The 16,162-nt window shown below is 56.1% G+C and overlaps 1 protein-coding gene across 1 annotated transcript; it reads left to right on the forward strand.

Annotated features, from left to right (window-relative positions):
- The first annotated feature begins 2,288 nt into the window (after nt 1-2,288).
- Nucleotides 2,289-4,697, forward strand: LOC308612570 (uncharacterized protein). The gene is made up of 4 exons (XM_081225115.1): nt 2,289-2,615; nt 2,851-3,105; nt 3,390-3,474; nt 4,516-4,697. Exons 1-3 carry the CDS (start codon nt 2,566-2,568, stop codon nt 3,466-3,468), a joined length of 384 nt encoding a protein of 127 aa, XP_081081241.1. The 5' UTR covers nt 2,289-2,565; the 3' UTR covers nt 3,469-3,474; nt 4,516-4,697.
- The last annotated feature ends 11,465 nt before the right edge of the window (nt 4,698-16,162 follow it).

Genomic DNA, 16,162 nt, shown 5'->3' on the forward strand with positions numbered 1-16,162 from the left:
TTACCTCTCAGATCTCCACCAATTGTCACTCCTCAAAGAAGCCTCCTCTGACCACCTGTCCTTCCCCTCCCAAAGCACCTGCTTGTCCCACTGTGTACTCATCTCTTCCTTGATCCCTGTGGAGTGCCTGTTTACCCCATTACACTATGGACTCACGGAGGGCAGGGGCTGTGTCATATTCATCCTAACACCCCGGGGCCTAGAATGGAAGGGTTCAGGAGTTGGTAGAACGTCTGCAGATTAGACTGGCTAGTGAATGACTGCATGATGGGTCTACAGAGAGGCTGAGCACCGTGAGGAGAAGGAATAGCAGAGCCAGCTGTGGGATCTGGGATGGCTTCCCTAAGGAAGCAACACTGGAACTGAGCTGAGAAGCAGTTACCCAGACAAGGACATGGCGGTGGGAAATATCCCTGGCCCTGGGACTGGTCTGTGCCACGAGTGAATGTGGTGCTGAAGACACGGTGAAGAGGGACACGTTCATGTTTTGGAAAGACAATCCTGGCTGTTCTGTGAGAACAGCCCACATAGGAGATTGAGAGCAGCAGCGGGGAGATCATTCAGGAGGCTGCAGCCTCCCAGGTGAAAGGCAATGGGGCCTTGGACCAGGTGGTAGCACTGGAGATGGAGAGAAGCAATTGGATTTTAGACATATCCTGGAGAGGACAGGATTTCGTAACTGCTTGAATATGAAAAGGGAGGGACAGGGGAGAGTCTAGAACGAAGCCCAGATTTCCAGTTCAGGCAACCGAGAAAACGGCCAAGCTGGGGAACATGGGAAAAAGGGCAGGTGTGGGGCATGTTTGCTGTGAGGTGAAACATCCAGGGGGACGGGGCCAGGAGATAGGTGTTGGGCAGGGAAGAGAGGCTTGGGCTGAAAGAGAGAAGTGAGTCTCTGACACAGGTGGACACCAAAGGCATGGGAACCCATGAGATCCCCTGGGACAGACTGTAGAAGGCCCAAGAACACCCATGATTAGCCAGTGAGTGAAGGATGACAAATTTGCCATGTGATGGCAACCACATGGTTGCAAATAAATAGCAAAAAAATCAAGTAAATAAAATAGCAAAAAGATCAAGAGTCCACAGTGTCCAGAAAAACAAGGGCACAAAAGTGTTTCAAATAGGAGGGAGTGTTTGTGTCAAAGTCAGCCACTGCTAAGGGGTCAAATCAGATAAAGACTCACGAGCATCCCATGGATTTAGCAACAGGGAGGTCAGTGGTGACCTTGACGAGCTGCCCCTGGGGAATGGTGGGGGAGGAAGCCAGACTGCAGGGGTTGGGTGAGGAAGTGGAAACAACGTGTGTTCACAACTCTTTCAAGAATGTTGGCTGTGAAGGGGAGCTGGAGAAGGACCTGGGGTCGAAGGAGGGCTTTCTTCTTTTTCAAACATAGGAAGGACTAGAGCCTGTTTGTTTGCTGTTGGGAAGGAGCCATCAGGGAGGGAGAACTTGGAGACAGGTAAAGGAGGAAGGAATGAGAGGAGGGAAATTCCCCAAGGAGGGAAAAGAGGAGGTGAAATCCCCAAATATGGCCACACAATTGGGAGGGGGGCACGCCAGGGCCATACAGGGCTCTGGGGGCTCAGAACAGCTGCCCACTCTCCGCAGCAGCCAGTGTGAGTCACTGGGGGGAAATAGCCCAAACAGGCAGTGTGGGAAAGGGAGCGGGGCCAGCATGCTCCTCAGGATCCCCAGAGGGTGGGGCAGCAGGGCCCAGCCTGGGCTCTGAGCCCGGAACCCCATGCTCTGAGCAGGACAAGGGCACAGAGAGGTTGTCTCACCCTTTGTAAGGATGGGCAGAGTAGTAGGAAGCCTGGGTCCTACTACTGGCTTTTCTCTGCCCCTCTCTGAACCTGTTTTCCTTTCTGCAAAACATATGAGCTTTTAATTTTACTTTTGGGGGGGGGGCTGGGGGAGGTGTCAGGGACCTTTTCTAGAAATATATGTGTATTTGAACTTTGCAAACAGTTTCGGGCCTCCTGAAGCTCCTACGAACTCAGTCCTGGCTTCCAGATAAGAACTGCTGAACCAGAGGTGGCTGAGAAGCCTTCTGCCTCTGATATCGAAGAGTGCCCCAGAGCAAGGGAAAGGCTCTTGTAAGGGCCATGGGGGCAGAGGTGGGAGGCTCTTAAGCCCGGGAGCAGTGAGGCCTTCTGAGGTGTGGTTTCTTCCTGAACACACCATCAGGGGTGTGTAAGCAGAAGCTGGAGGCCCCTGGGTGAAATAAGGAAGGGTTTATCCAAACGGCAGCTGACCTTCCTATCCTGGGCTCCCTCTTGCTGCCTCTGCCTGTCCTTGCCTTTCTGTCCCTGATCCTGGGGGAGGAGGGTCTCAGGGGATCCTCCAGCACTGGTGACCAACCCCCTCCCACTGAAGCAGCTGAAGACAGACCACGGACTAGACCCCGCCAGAGGGGCTGGCGCTGCCCCACCCCGCTCTGCCAGCTGACGCCTCCTGCTAAAAACAGCGGGGCCCGGGGGGACTATGGGCTTTCAGGCCTCCCCCTCCACGTCCCAGCAGGTATTAAAGAGGCCGAAGCCGGGCCAGGCGGACTGGACACTATGCTATTCACCGAGACTGCCCACTTCGTGGTGAATTTTCTTCTGTCCCGGTGAGGGGGCCCGGGGGAGGGTGCCGGCGCGATGAAGGGCCCCGGTCTGGCAGCTGGGGGGGAGGAGTCCAGATCCTTGGGAAGGCCTCGAGGGGGGCCTCCAATCCCCCTCCCCACCCCTCTACATGGGCCAGGAGTGACCCCGACCCTTGCGCCGCCGCGTCTGACACGAGGCGGCCGCCTACTCCCCGCCTGTCGTGCCTCCTGGGGTGACCGCTGCCCGTCTACCCCGCAGGCGCCCCCGGGCCACGCCCCCGCACCGCCTTGACCAGGAGTTGTGTTTCTGGGGCTGCCGGGGCCCGGCCATGCCGGCGCCCGCCGCCCACCGCAGCCTGGGCGACTACTGGCTGAGCCCGCAGCGCCGCCGCCCGCCGGGCGCCGCCTGGCGCTGGCCGGCGCGCAACCTACTGCTGCTGCCGGGTGCCACCGGGCTGGCGGACTTACCCTCGGCGCGTTGGCCCAGCTGCTACGGCGCGCGCCCGCGCCTCATGTGAGCGCGCGGGGGCGGGGCGGAAGCCCTGGGAGGGAGGGGCGGTGCCTACGGCAGGGGAGGGGTCTGTGGGAAGGGGTGGATCCCCAGACGCGAGGGTCGGACAGGGGTTGGAGAAGCCGGGCTTGACTGTACCTAGGAGCGGGAGGAGTGGGCGGAACTGGGTAGGAAGGGCGGGGCCTGAAGCGGCTGACCGCGGAAGGGACTAGGCGAAGCGGGCGTAGACCCAGAGGGTGGGGGGAGCCTTGCCGCCGTCCTGTCGGCCCAGTTTTCCCTCCCTCCAGGTGGAAGCACCGGTGGCAGAATATTAACTACCAATATCTGGGCAAGAGGAAGAGACATCTAGTTCCCCTGCGCCCGTGAGAGCCGGTGAGGAGCGGGGCCAGAAGAGGGCGCGACCTTGGAGGGGCGGGTCTAGAGGCGGGGCCTGACGGAGGTTGGGGTGGGGAAAGGGTGATACCCGGGCACGAGGTTAGTCCGCCCTGCCTTACAGGCTCGAGGACCCAGAGGGGATTGAGCCGCAGTGAGAGAGGCCCCGCGGGCCGGGCGTGGGTTTCTTCGGCGTTATTCAGCCCTGCCCTTCTCAAACCACCACAAACATTTTTTGGAAAATTGACAGATTCGACTATATTAAAATTTCTGTTCATCAAAAGACAACTAAAGGAGTAAAATAGAGTTCCAAAGAGGGCTCTTCAAACATAATGCCAACTTGGTGCCCCGCGCAGGGAGTGTGGGAACCAGAATAGGTCATGCCCTTGGGCACCAACTGGGTCAGTCCCAGGACAGGAGTCACCCCAGCCCCAGGCCTGATGACCAAACTGAACGACCTAGGGGAAGCGGCCTGCTTGAAGGACACTGTCCTGTGTGTGTCTGTGTGTGCTTGATATTTTGGGGCATCTCTGAATGTTTGCATCACCTCTGAGCATGGCTCTTTTTCTCTGTGTGTCTGTCTATCCCTGGTCTCTGTGTCCTTTTATTTCTTCAACAAATATTTATCAAGGGCCTATTTTAGAGGGTTGTGCCAGGTTTATACTCTGAGTCATTGAGTTCACATTGGTGAAAAGAACAGTTGAAATCCCTGTCCTCATGGCACTTACATTCTGGTTGGGAAGACAACAATAAAAAGAAGTCAGAGGGCTTCCCTGGTGGCGCACTGGTTGAGAGTCCGCCTGCCGATGCAGGGGATATGGGTTCGTGCCCCGGTACGGGAAGATCCCACATGCTGCGGAGCTGCTGGGCCCGTGAGCCATGGCCGCGGAGCCTGCGCGTCCAGAGCCTGTGCTCCGCTACGGGAGAAGCCACAACAGTGAGAGGCCCGCGTACCGCAAACAAACAAACAAACAAAAGAAGTCATAGATATGGGGACTTCCCTGGTGGTCCAGTAGGTAAAACTCCGTGCTCCCAATGCAGGGGGCCCAGGTTCGATCCCTCGTCGGGGAACTAGATCCCACATGCATGCCGCAACTAAGAAGTGTGCATGCCGCAACTAAGGAGCACGCTATGCCGCAACTGGAAGATCCTGCATGCCACAATGAAGATCCTGCGTGCCGCAACTAAGACCCGGCGCAGCCAAAATAAATAAATAAATATTTTTTTAAAAAAGAAAAAATTGATAAACAGTGTGCTCTGTTTGAGAAGGTCGAAGTGGGCCAGGTGCTACATTATATGGAGTGGGCAAGGACTGTGTTTTGTTCACAGATCTAGAACAGTGCCTGACTCATAACTGGGGCTCACTAAAGATTGCATGAATGAATCGGTTGGCCGAGTGGTCCTGTCTGAGGAGGTAACTCTTAATCAAGGCTTGAAGGATGAGAGATCAACCACTCCAGACCTGGGAAGAGTGTTCTGGGTGGAGGGAATAGCATGCATATGTCTCGTGGGTGGACCTTTGCCCCTGGCTGTCTTTCCTGGAATACCCCTTTGGCTATGTCTCTGTTCCTGTCTGTTGTGTCTGTGATCTTGGGAGCCATGGGGCAGGTTTAAACAGGGCCCCTCCAGGCTCTCTGGAAGTGAGGTCACTGCTGAGCTCATTCACTCCACTGGCCCACTCTGGCCTAACCAGCCTAATCTGGACATTCCCCTGGAAGCAATCCCTCCCCTCAGCAGCCTCTGTCCCACGATCTCTGGCTCCTTCCCAGGATAGCATCCTGCAGTCTGGAAGGAAGTCCTTCGTCCTGCGTAACCACAGTCCCTGCTGGGGCAACCGCAGCCCTTTCCTCTCATTCTACCTCATGGGCCAAGAGGAGGAGATGGGCTGGCCCTGCGGCAGCAGATCCTGCCGGGACAGAGAGCCCAGTAAGGACCTGACAGAGTGGAGGTGACAACCCCTCTGCAGCCCCAGGGAGGTGAACCTCAGAGGGAAAGAGACCATCACTCATCTTAGGAGCCTCTGCCACATCCATTATTTCATTTAATCCTTCAATATCCTTTTTTTTTTTTTTTTTTTTCCAGTACGTGGGCCTTTCCCGTTGCGGAGCACAGGCTCCAGACGCGCAGGCTCAGCGGCCATGGCTCACGGGCCCAGCCGCTCCGCGGCATGTGGGATCTTCCCAGACCGGGGCATGAACCCGTGTCTCCTGCCTCGTCAGGCGGACTCTCAACCACTGTGCCACCAGGGAAGCCCAATATCCCATTTTTTAGATGGAAACTCAGGCAGGTCCAGTGAGGAAAACATGGCAGAACTGGGACCAGAACCCAGGTCTCTTGATAGAATAGTTATAATCCTAACAACTCATATTTATTCCACATTTACTTTCAGCCAGTTACTATGCTAACACTTCGCAGGCCTCATCACAACCCTATGAGGTGGGTACCATTGTTATTCCCATTAATCTCAGATAAGGAGACTGATCAGGGCTCAGAGCCATTAAATGACTTGCCCGAGGACACCCAGCGAGTTCACAGCAGAGCTGTTCGAGAGCCCAGACAGTCTAGGGTGCTCAGCTACACAACCTGTGCCCCAGGTCCCAGAGGAGTGTCACAGATGTCTGTTTTCCAGGGATTTGGGAAGACAGGCTTCAGGTTTATCTCATCATGGTCCCGAGGCTAACTTGTGCCAAGCCAGGATGAGCAGGAAGATGGCCTGGAAACACTGCACAGTCCTGTGTCCCCTCTCAGTGGATGAAGATTGTCCGCCTTTGCCCTCGCCCCTGGCGTCTCCATGTTTCCGCCCTTCACTGCCCGAATAAAGCAGCTTTCACTGCTCTCTGGCTCTCCCTACTTTGGGGGATGATCTCTGTTCTCCCCATCCACACACACTGAGTTAGACTGAACCCACAGGGCTGGGAGGGCCTCTGTAGCCACCCGTGAATGTCCCACTGCACCCGTGACCACCCCCCCATGGGGTAGACTGGGTGAACCCGACTTGTTCCTCCTCCCCAGACTCTCACAGGCCATAGAAAGAGAAAGGCAGAGACATATGCCAGCTCAGTAAAATGCCACAGAGGGTGACATTAGTTTGTCTGGGGCACAGTGACTCCTCTGGAAGATCAGGAAAGCCTTTTGGAGGGGTACCTTGAGCTGAATCTTGACAGATGGGCAGGCCCTGGGTAGACCTACAAAGGGAGTAGCAATCCAAGCAGAACTGGCAGCATGGAGAAGGGCTTGGTGAGTTGCAGCCTGAAATGGTATCATCAAAGCGGTCATCCCGCTGAGAGAACCGTGATACTGGCAGCCAGGTGGGCTCTGTCTAAGACGAAGCTAGCTGGGCCTGGAGCTTCAAAGACCTTGAAGGCCAGGCCAAGGGGGTGGACATTCTCCAAGAGGAAGTAGGGAGCCATGGACAGGTTTAAAGCAAGGGAGGAACATGGTCCCATCGTGACATCCCTAAGCCTAGAGCCCTCCCGGGGTCTCAGAGTCCACTCTGGTGGGCAACAAGTGGTCTCTAGCCCTCAGCTAGGTCCAAGGCCCTGAGCACCTTGTCCCTGTGTTCCCCTTTACTCACTCTCGCAGATCCTACCTGGGACTGAGGCTGGGAGTGGATCCCGCTCATGCCTCCCTGCAGGGGTTCGGCAGAGGGTGCCAATGGTTAAAGGAAGGAGTCTTCGGGTGTCCACCCTGACTCATGCACTCTGTGGTCAACAGCACCCCCTCCCCACTCCATAAGACCCACTTATGACCCCTCCCCTGCCCTTTTGGGAGGGGTCTCAGTCACATAAACAGGTGACTGCAGGGCGGTTGCCCCCACTCTCCACACCCAGCAGACCCCTAGAACCGTCTCCCTTCCTTCTCTAGCCCCTCTCCCTCCATATGGAACCTCGCCCCCATCTCTGGAGCTCTCCGCTCCCTGAATGTCTCTGCACTTCATCTCCTCCGCCCTCTGCCCTTGCTTAGTTCAGGCCACCTTTGCCATTGTCTGGACCAGTCTGATCAACTCTTCCCTGGTTTATCTCGCCTCCAACTCTATCCTTTCTAATCTGTGTCCTGAGCCTGTTTTTCTGTGTCTTGTAGGTCCCTGTGGGGGACATCCGGGGTGATCTCCAAGGGCAGCCAGAGTTCTGGAGAGACCTGGGCTGGAGATAGAGATTTCTTAATGGTCAGCATATAGATTCTCTCATAAATACACATAGAAAAGGATAGAGGAGAGGGACTTCCCTGATGGTCCAGTGGTTAAGACTCCGCACTCCCAATGCAGGGGGCACAGGTTTGACTCCTGGTCAGGGAACTAAGATCCCACATGGCACAGCCAAACAAAAAAAGGGTAGAGGAGAGAGTGACAGAGACAGACAGACACACACACACACAGGGGGATCTTCTGTTTTTCTCTCCAACACACATTTCATTCCAGACGCATAGATCCTAATGACATTCCAAAGGCACCTCAACTCAGCCTGTCCAAAGCTGACCTCTCCTTTTCCACGGTGCCCTGCTGCTCCTCCCTAGGCCTTCTGTGTATGGTTTGGCACCTCCTTCCACCCATTTCCCAAGCCAGACCCTCAGGCACCATCCTTGGTCCTTCCTCCTCGCTCCCGACATCCGTAGTCCTTTGCAAAGACCTGTCACTTCTGCCCCCTGGACCCCTCCTATACCTCTCTCCCTCTGTCTTCCTCCACCTTCAGCAGCATTTGACATGGCAGATCACGCATTCCCTCTGGAAGCCATTTCCTCCCTCAGCCTTCAGGACACCCCTGCTCCTGGTTCTCTTCCTTTCTCTGCCCACGAGCTGAATCCCCCTGCTGGTTCCCCACCCAGAGTCTCAAAGTTGGAGAGCCCCCGGCACTGTCTTCTTGAGCTGCTCCTCTCGGTGGATCCCATCCAGTCCTGTGGCTTCAAACTTGGGAGGCCGGACTTCCCTGGTGTCACAGTGGTTGAGAATCCGACTGCCAATGCAGGGGACACGGGTTCGAGCCCTGTTCCGGGAAGATCCCACATGCCGCGGAGCAACTAAGCCCACGTGCCACAACTACTGAGTCTGTGTTCTAGAGACTGCGAGCCACAACTACTGAGCCCATGTGCCACAACTGCTGAAGCCTCTGTACCTAGAGCCTGTGCTCCACAACAAGAGAAACCACCACGATGAGAAGCCCACTCACTGCAACAAAGAGTAACCCCTGCTCTCCGCAACTAGAGAAAGCCCGCGCGCAGCAACGAAGACCCAATGCAGCCAAAAATAAATAAATACATAAATAAGTAGCGTTATTTATTTATTAAAAAAAAATTGGGGGAGGCCTCCAAGCTCTCCTCTGAAGTCCAGGCTCATAGATCGATTATCTGCCAGCCTGATGTCTCCACGGGGACCCTAATAGTCATCTCAAACTTAAGCTCCAAGGCTACACGTGCAGTCCCGAGCACTGAGGGCAGAGTCTAGCTCAGGAAATGTTGGTGTTGGCTGACTCTCCCGTCTCTCTTTAGTGCAGGTTCCCCATCATCACTTACCTGGATTATTTCAACAACCCATCTTGTTTCCCTGCTGCATAGCAGGGAAGAAGGACAATGCTACATGAATGCAGGAAGGAGAACGGGGTATGGCTTGGGGAAAAGCCCAGAGTGCGCTATGGGGAATCAGACAGGGAGGACCTTAAATATAAGGCACAGACTTTGTCCTGATGGCAGTAGGGAGCCATGGAAGGGTTTAAAGCCAAGGGGGATATGCTTGATTCTACATTTCTGTCACTCTTTCATTCGTTCCTTCACTCATTTACTCCATCCGTCAACAGATATTTATTGAGCACCCTCTACTGGAAAGTGACCCTGAGGCAGAAAACAGCTAGAGGGGCTAGACTTGTGCAGAAAGACAAGTGAGAAAGCTGATGAAATGGCCCAGGTTCAGGTGAGAAGGGCCAGTTATGGAGGTGGAGACAGGGGATGATTTGCTGACGGGGGTGGCCTGGTGATGCAGCCCAGGTTCCGAGTGGTGGGAAACCGAGTGGTGGGAACCCTAAGCCCAAAGGTGTGGAGCAGGTGGTGGGAGAGCCATCCCTTCCTCCTGGGGAATCTGGAAAGTCCTCACGAGTGGTTTAAGAGAAGAGTAGAAATTCAGCAAGTAGAGAAGTGGAGAGAGACAATGTAGGCGGAGGGAACAGCCTGTTCAAAGGCCCTGAGGTGGGAGAGGCTCAGCTCTGATGAGCTAAAAAGTCAGGAGAGTTGAAGATCAGTGGGCCAAGGAGCAAGAAGAAGGAAGTGAGGCTGGGAGCCCGATCTCTCTGAGGCACAACATGGAGCATTGAGGGCCAGTCCCTGGGATGTAAGGCCTCCCTGTGCAGACAGATGGGCGGGAAGGAGAATGTGAGAGGCTGGGAGGGGACAGACAGATGACGTGTGTGTTGGAGGGGGGTCCAGAGTATGTCTTTTCTGGGAAAAGTCACCTAAAGGAGGTCCCCGGGGGACACTTCTGGGGTGTGAGAGGAAAGAAAGAAAATCCTCAAGGTTCTGGGGAGAGGCAGATTCCTTTGCCATTTAAGGAATTGACTGAGCCAAATAAATTTCCCTTCTGAACACTTCAGCACCAGCCCCACCACCTGCCCCAGAAGAAAGCTGATGGAGGGGGCGCAAGGTTATCCCAGGGTGGTCCTAGACACCTACCTCCTCTCCCTAGGGCAGGAAGGGAAGAGGAGGGAAGGGAATGGCCCTTGCCCAGCATTTCACGTAGTCGCACTTAGGAACATAGTTGAATGTTCCCGCATGCTCTGTGCTTGGTTCTCAGGGCCTTACGTCATGGTACTAGGTCATTTGTCTCACAATAACCCTGAGGCAGTAGGTATGATCATCATTCCTATTTTACAGATGAGGAGACTGAGGCTCAGATAGGGCCTAAAGCCACACCGCTGGGATATGACGGAGCCAGCTCTTCACCACTACAGTTGCCTCCGCACAGCAGTACCTCACTGAACCCTTTGCCACAACTCAAAGTGGCGCCTGGTGTCCTCGTTTTACAGAGTGGGCGTTGCGAGGCTCAGCAAGGGGAAGGGACTTGTCCAGAGTCACAAAGCTGGAAGGTAGCTGTAGTCTGGATCCAGATCATTTGGGGGAAGAAGCTGAATGGGAGAGGTGATGGGTCAACGTCTGAGCAGTGTGGAGAGGAAAGGGTGGGACTGGGAACTGGACTAGGAGAGAGTTTCAGTTTTCCTTTTAAAGGGACTTCCCCTAAATGGGGGGTTTTGGTTGGAAAGTTGTTAGCAGTCCACATTCCACTGGTTTGGCCACCTCTTCCCCCAAAGGCACCCAGGATCTGAAAAGAAACTGAAAGTTAGGGAAAGGGGAGGGAGGGAGGAAGGGAGAGGCTGAGGGCAGCCCAGAAGAACTGGGTTGAATTTCTGGTGACCTCACTGAGCCTGGGGGAGATAGGCAGGCAAGCTGGGATTACACACCTCTTAGCTATTGGAGAAATTGAGCCCCAGAGATACAGCTCTCTCTATTAGATAGTGGCTGGGTCCTGTCCAGTTTGCACAGCCACCCGCAACACACACACACACACACACACACACACACACACAGACCAGGGGAAGAGGGAGGGAAAGGGAGAAATGAAAGGTCTGGGTGGCCTAAAATCCTGAAAGGGAATTTCCAGAATCCCTTGTCTCTGATGTGGTGACTGGTTGGATGGTGGGTCCCAGTGAAGGGCCCCTGAGGTGCCCCAGTATCCAGACCCAGGTTCAAGGCCCAGGACTGGCAGGAAGGCTGCACACCTGGGTCCTGCTGACAAACAAGCCAGAACCCAGCGTGCCCAGGGTACTGGGGAGTCAAGTCCCAGGGATCCCAGCCCTGCAGCTGCCTTGCGTCTCCCTGCCGACATCCCTAACTGCTTCTCCCAAATCGGAAGCATCAGGACCCTTTGCTGAGGGAGGCCTCCGGCTGAACTCAGCACGGCCACGCCCCTCTTAGTCCTGACCTCCTCCTCTTCCGCTCACATAAACACTCCGCCTCCCTGGGCTTCAGTGTCCTCCTCTGTAAGGGGGAACAATGATGCCACACATCTCACCGGGTCATGAGGTGACGTATGGAAAGCAGTTGGCACAGGGCTTGGTGTACAATAGGCATGTAATCAATGCTGGCAGCTATGATTATTATCACCATTGGTCATTCCTACCTTTTTTAAAAAAAATACATTCATTTATTTATTTATTTATTTATTTTTGGCTGCATTGGGTCTTCGTTGCTGTGCGCTGGCTTTCTCTAGTTGCAGCGAGCCGAGGCTTCTCATTGCAGTGGCTTCTCTTGCTGCGGAGCACAGGCGCTCTAGGCGCTTGGGCTCAGTAGTTGTGGTGCACGGGCTCAGTAGTTGAGGTGCATGGGCTCAGTTGCTCCGCGGCATGTGGGATCTTCCCAGACCAGGGCTCGAACCACTGTCCCCTACACTGGCAGGCGCCACCAGGGAAGTCCCCATTCCTACCTTTTTAAAACTCTCCCGTGTGGTCAAGGATCTCATGATTCTGTCCTCTAGGGTTTTTCCTCCTCCTCCCTGCTGGCTCCCTTCCCGGGGCCCTCTCTTGCTGCTGGCCCCACTAGTGGCAGAGCTCCCACCGCCCGGGGACTTCCTGGGTGACCTCATGCACTGCTTGGCTCCAGCCACCCTCTTAGTAGCAGCAACCAGAGATCCAGATTTCCTGGGGTCAGTTCTGACTGAAAACCTTCTATCTGTTATCCCTTTAAGGTCACCAGCCAGACCCTAGCCTTTGGGCTCTGGCCTTTGGCTCAGGAAACATGATCACATGTCTATGTGCTGAAGCATATAGACTGCAGACTTCCTCCTGTATGTCCCCCGCAAATATTCTCTGGGCACCTCCAACTCAGCAAGGCTAAATTCAGCAACTCCCTCCCAAGTTTGTTTTTCCTCTGATGCCCTATCTCAGTCATGGATCCATTTTGGCAGGTGTCACCCAAAACAGAAATGTGGGCTACAACATCATCACTCCCATATCCCCACCCCAATCCCTGTACCAGCCAGTCCCCAAATCCTAGGATCCTGTCCCTTAAATCTCGCTCCAGACAAGGCCTCTACCTTCGTCCCCACCCCGCACAAACCATTTGCTGTTCCCCTTTGTGCCCTCGAAGCCCTTCCTCCATCCCCAGCCCCACCCCCCACAACAGGCCCCTCATCTGACCCTGCTCTGGCTCTTTCTTTTCCTTGTAAGGCGTTGCCAGGAAAGCCCTGAGGGCAGGGGCCCTGCGTGACTCACAGCTGACGCTCTGCCATGCAGGAGCAGAAGGAGGAACTCCAGTCTCCATGAGTGTGAATCACAGACACCAAGCTGTCACTCTGCAGATGAGTAAACTGAGGCCCAAGAGGAGAGAGGACTGGCTTACGGTTAAAGCAGGAGGCGGGGGCTTCCCTGGTGGCGCTGTGGTTGAGAGTCCGCCTGCCAATGCAGGGGACACGGGTTCGTGCCCCGGTCCGGGAAGATCCCACATGCCGTGGAGCAGCTGGGCCCGTGAGCCATGGCTGCTGAGCCTGCGCGTCTGGAGCCTGTGCTCCGCAACGGGAGAGGCCACAACAGTGAGAGGCCCGCGTACCGCAAAAAAAAAAAAGCAGGGGGCGGACCTGGGGCCAGAACTAAGGTCTCCTAGTCCAGCTGATGCTCCCTGGAAGGAGATGGGGACCCTGGGGCTGGGAAATGTGCTGTGCCAAGTCACCGCTTCTGAGGCCTCCACTGGGACCTGGCCATCCCCTGGTGTCTCCTCCCCTCTCCAGGCCTTGGCATATGCTGGTCCTTCCCCTAGGAAGGCCCATCCTCCATTTCTGACAAGATACTGCCCTCACCCCTCACCTCGCATCTAACCTGATCACCACCACAGGGCCCTCCTCAGAGGCCTCAAAGTGTCCGCACAGCCTTCTCTATGAGGCGATGCTCTCTTCTGCCCTCCTTCAGTCCCACCCAGCGCTCTCCCAGGGTCCCATTCCCTTCTGTCCATGGGGACTAGGAGCATCTCAGGCCAGGACCAGTGTCTGAGCCTTTACTGGAGAACTGAGACAGATGGGGGATGTGCAAAACAGTCTAGACTCTGCAGCTTCTGCCGTCCATCCTCGAGTCCCCCTGTCTTCCCCACTCCTCTTTCCCCTGCCACTCTGCCCTGGCAAAAGCTCACATCTCAAAGGTCCTGAGCATCACGACCTGACTGGCTGAGGCACACACGGCCACTCACACAAACACAAAGTAGCCACTCTCTTATGCACATAACTCATAGTTACACACCCAATCACAGCCAGACACAGTCACCAGCACAACCTCAAGGACAGACAGGCACATACCCAGAAAGACTCAGAAAGTCATCGAGAGTCACCAAGGCTCTCTCTCTCACCCTAAATACACATCGCCAAACAAAGATGCAGACTCACACAACTACAAAAGTACACACCTGGCCACACACACACACATACACAGAGTCACAAAGTCTCTCTCACACACAGACAGATACCGAGCAATACACAGTCACACAGTCACACACAGAGAAAAACAGACACACACAGTTGCACACAGGCCCCTGGAGATACAGAACAATGGGTGCATTGTCTGGGCGGGCAGCAGCTGGGGAGGAAGGAGCCGAGTGTGGATGGAGGAGGCCGTGGGGTCTGCTATACCACCCCCACTCACACCCGCAGCATCCTAAGCCTCTCCCCTCTTCCAGAAGCCGGATTCGGCTGGGACCTGGATTTGCTGAGGGATTCAGCTCCCAGGTGCCCCCTCCCCAGTCTCCTTCGATGTCTGGTGGGGGACGCTTGGGCTCCCCTGTGGACCAGCCTCCCTCTGGGGCTCTGGGGACACGGGGTCCCTTAGCCCTGATGCTCCTCTGTCCTCCTGGAATCATCCTGGCAATTTGCCTCTCATCCCCACGGGGCAGCGCCTGGAAATCGGGAGACTTAGCATCTGCTCCTAACCTCGGACTCCAACTCCTCCAGGACTCACACACCCTCCATCTGAGCCCTGCCAGCCGGTGCGGGCCGCGCCTGGCAGCATTGTGGGCTCCCTATTGTGGCCGAGACAGAGACGTGGGTCACAAGGTCCATCCCTTAGTGGCAGTGGGTAGAGAAGTCACCGTCCTGTCAGTGAGTTGCAGTGGGGCATGGTGCCCTTTCCTCTCCCCAAAGCTAGCTCTTCTCACCTCCCACGCTGACCAGGCAGCCCCAGATCTCAACAGAGACCCCTTCCAGGACTTTCCTTACAGCCCCCAGCCCCTTTTTGCAGGTCTCTCCAAACTCTTTCTTAGCCTCAGCTACTGGTATTTGCTATGTGCCCTTGGACATGTCACTTTCCCTTTCCAAACCTGTGTCCTAGTTTGTAAAATGGGGGGTGCTAATGAAGCCGAGAGTATTCTGTAGTGTCAAAGTGGGGGTGGGGATGGAGGCTACAGGAGTGAGTTGGTATGTAGAAGCCACCTCAGCCCTCCTCGCCCCTCTGTTGTCAGATCTGTGGGAGTTCCTGATTTCTCAGGCCCTGAGGTGTCTCCACACCGCACAGCCTCAGGCCTCCCAGGAGGCCATACTTGTAGGAGGGAGGGAGCAAGGGAGGGACGTGCTGAGCTGTCCAGGACACAGCCTTGCTTTTGCAGCACTTTGCTTCCTCCAGCCCCCATCCCCTTCCTCCTGGGGGCCAAGGGCAGGCAGCCAGACACACAGCCGGGGCCAGCCAGGACTCTGGGATTCCCCCTGGCCTGGGCTAGGGGGAGTGGCAGGAGACTCCAGCTGGAGAGTCTCCAGCCTCCTCCCCCCTGCCCCTGTCCCCGGGCTCCCCTACTCAGGCGGGGCTGACGGCTGGACTGGGCAGCTTGGGGGCTGTCCTGAAGGGGCCATCCAAGGCTCCTCCTCCTCAGGAACTGGAGTGTTTTAAGGGTTGTTGAGCGCCCCCCACCCCCCGCAAACCGCGGGCCTCCTCTGCCGGCTTCGGGGACCCTGATGTAGGGCAGCAGATGTGAAGGGAGAGCACCGAAGTCAGACAGGTTATGTCCAGGTCTCTGAGCCTCAGGCTCCTCGGCTTTCAAATGGGGATGGAGATGCCCCTCAAGATCACGGCACCATCCCAGATGGGACTTTGTCATGGTCCAGGCTGAGAGCAGGAGGGACCAAAGGTGAGCTTATCTGTGGGGGCTTAGTGTGACGGACCACCAAGAGACTGAGAGGAGGGATGAGGGACGACCTCACCAGTCTGACCAGAGTGACCCTGCGGTGGGTCAGACCTCCCAAAATGCCCGGGACAGGCAGGCACGTGGGCGGGACCTCGGACCGGTCTCCTGGCCTGAGGGGGCACAAAACCCAGCTAGGGCCCTGCGACTTCCATGACCATATTCTCTGGAGCATAACTCGGGACCAGCCGGCTGACGAGTCTGGGCATGTGAGCCCTTCGAAGAGTTCTAGGGGGAGACTGACAGGGGCTGTCAATGCGGGACCAAGGCTATGGGGGCCACTCCAGGAGCTGGGGTGTCCACCTGAGAGGTGGGCGGTGAGAGGAAGGGATGACTGCTCTGCCTTCTTTCCTCTAGGACCCCCCCTCCACCCAGCTCGCCTCTGGGCTCGCCTCAGGGACCCGCCTCTCCCCTTCCCACCCTGGACCCCACCTGCCCCCGGGAGCCGTGCGGGTTGGGGGGACCAGACCGCTAGCGTCGCCCACCGCTCAAGTGGGGCCCGCGA

The sequence above is a fragment of the Mesoplodon bidens genome (assembly GCF_964165515.1).
Source record: "Mesoplodon bidens genome assembly, chromosome: 2".
Taxonomy (NCBI): domain Eukaryota; kingdom Metazoa; phylum Chordata; class Mammalia; order Artiodactyla; family Ziphiidae; genus Mesoplodon; species Mesoplodon bidens.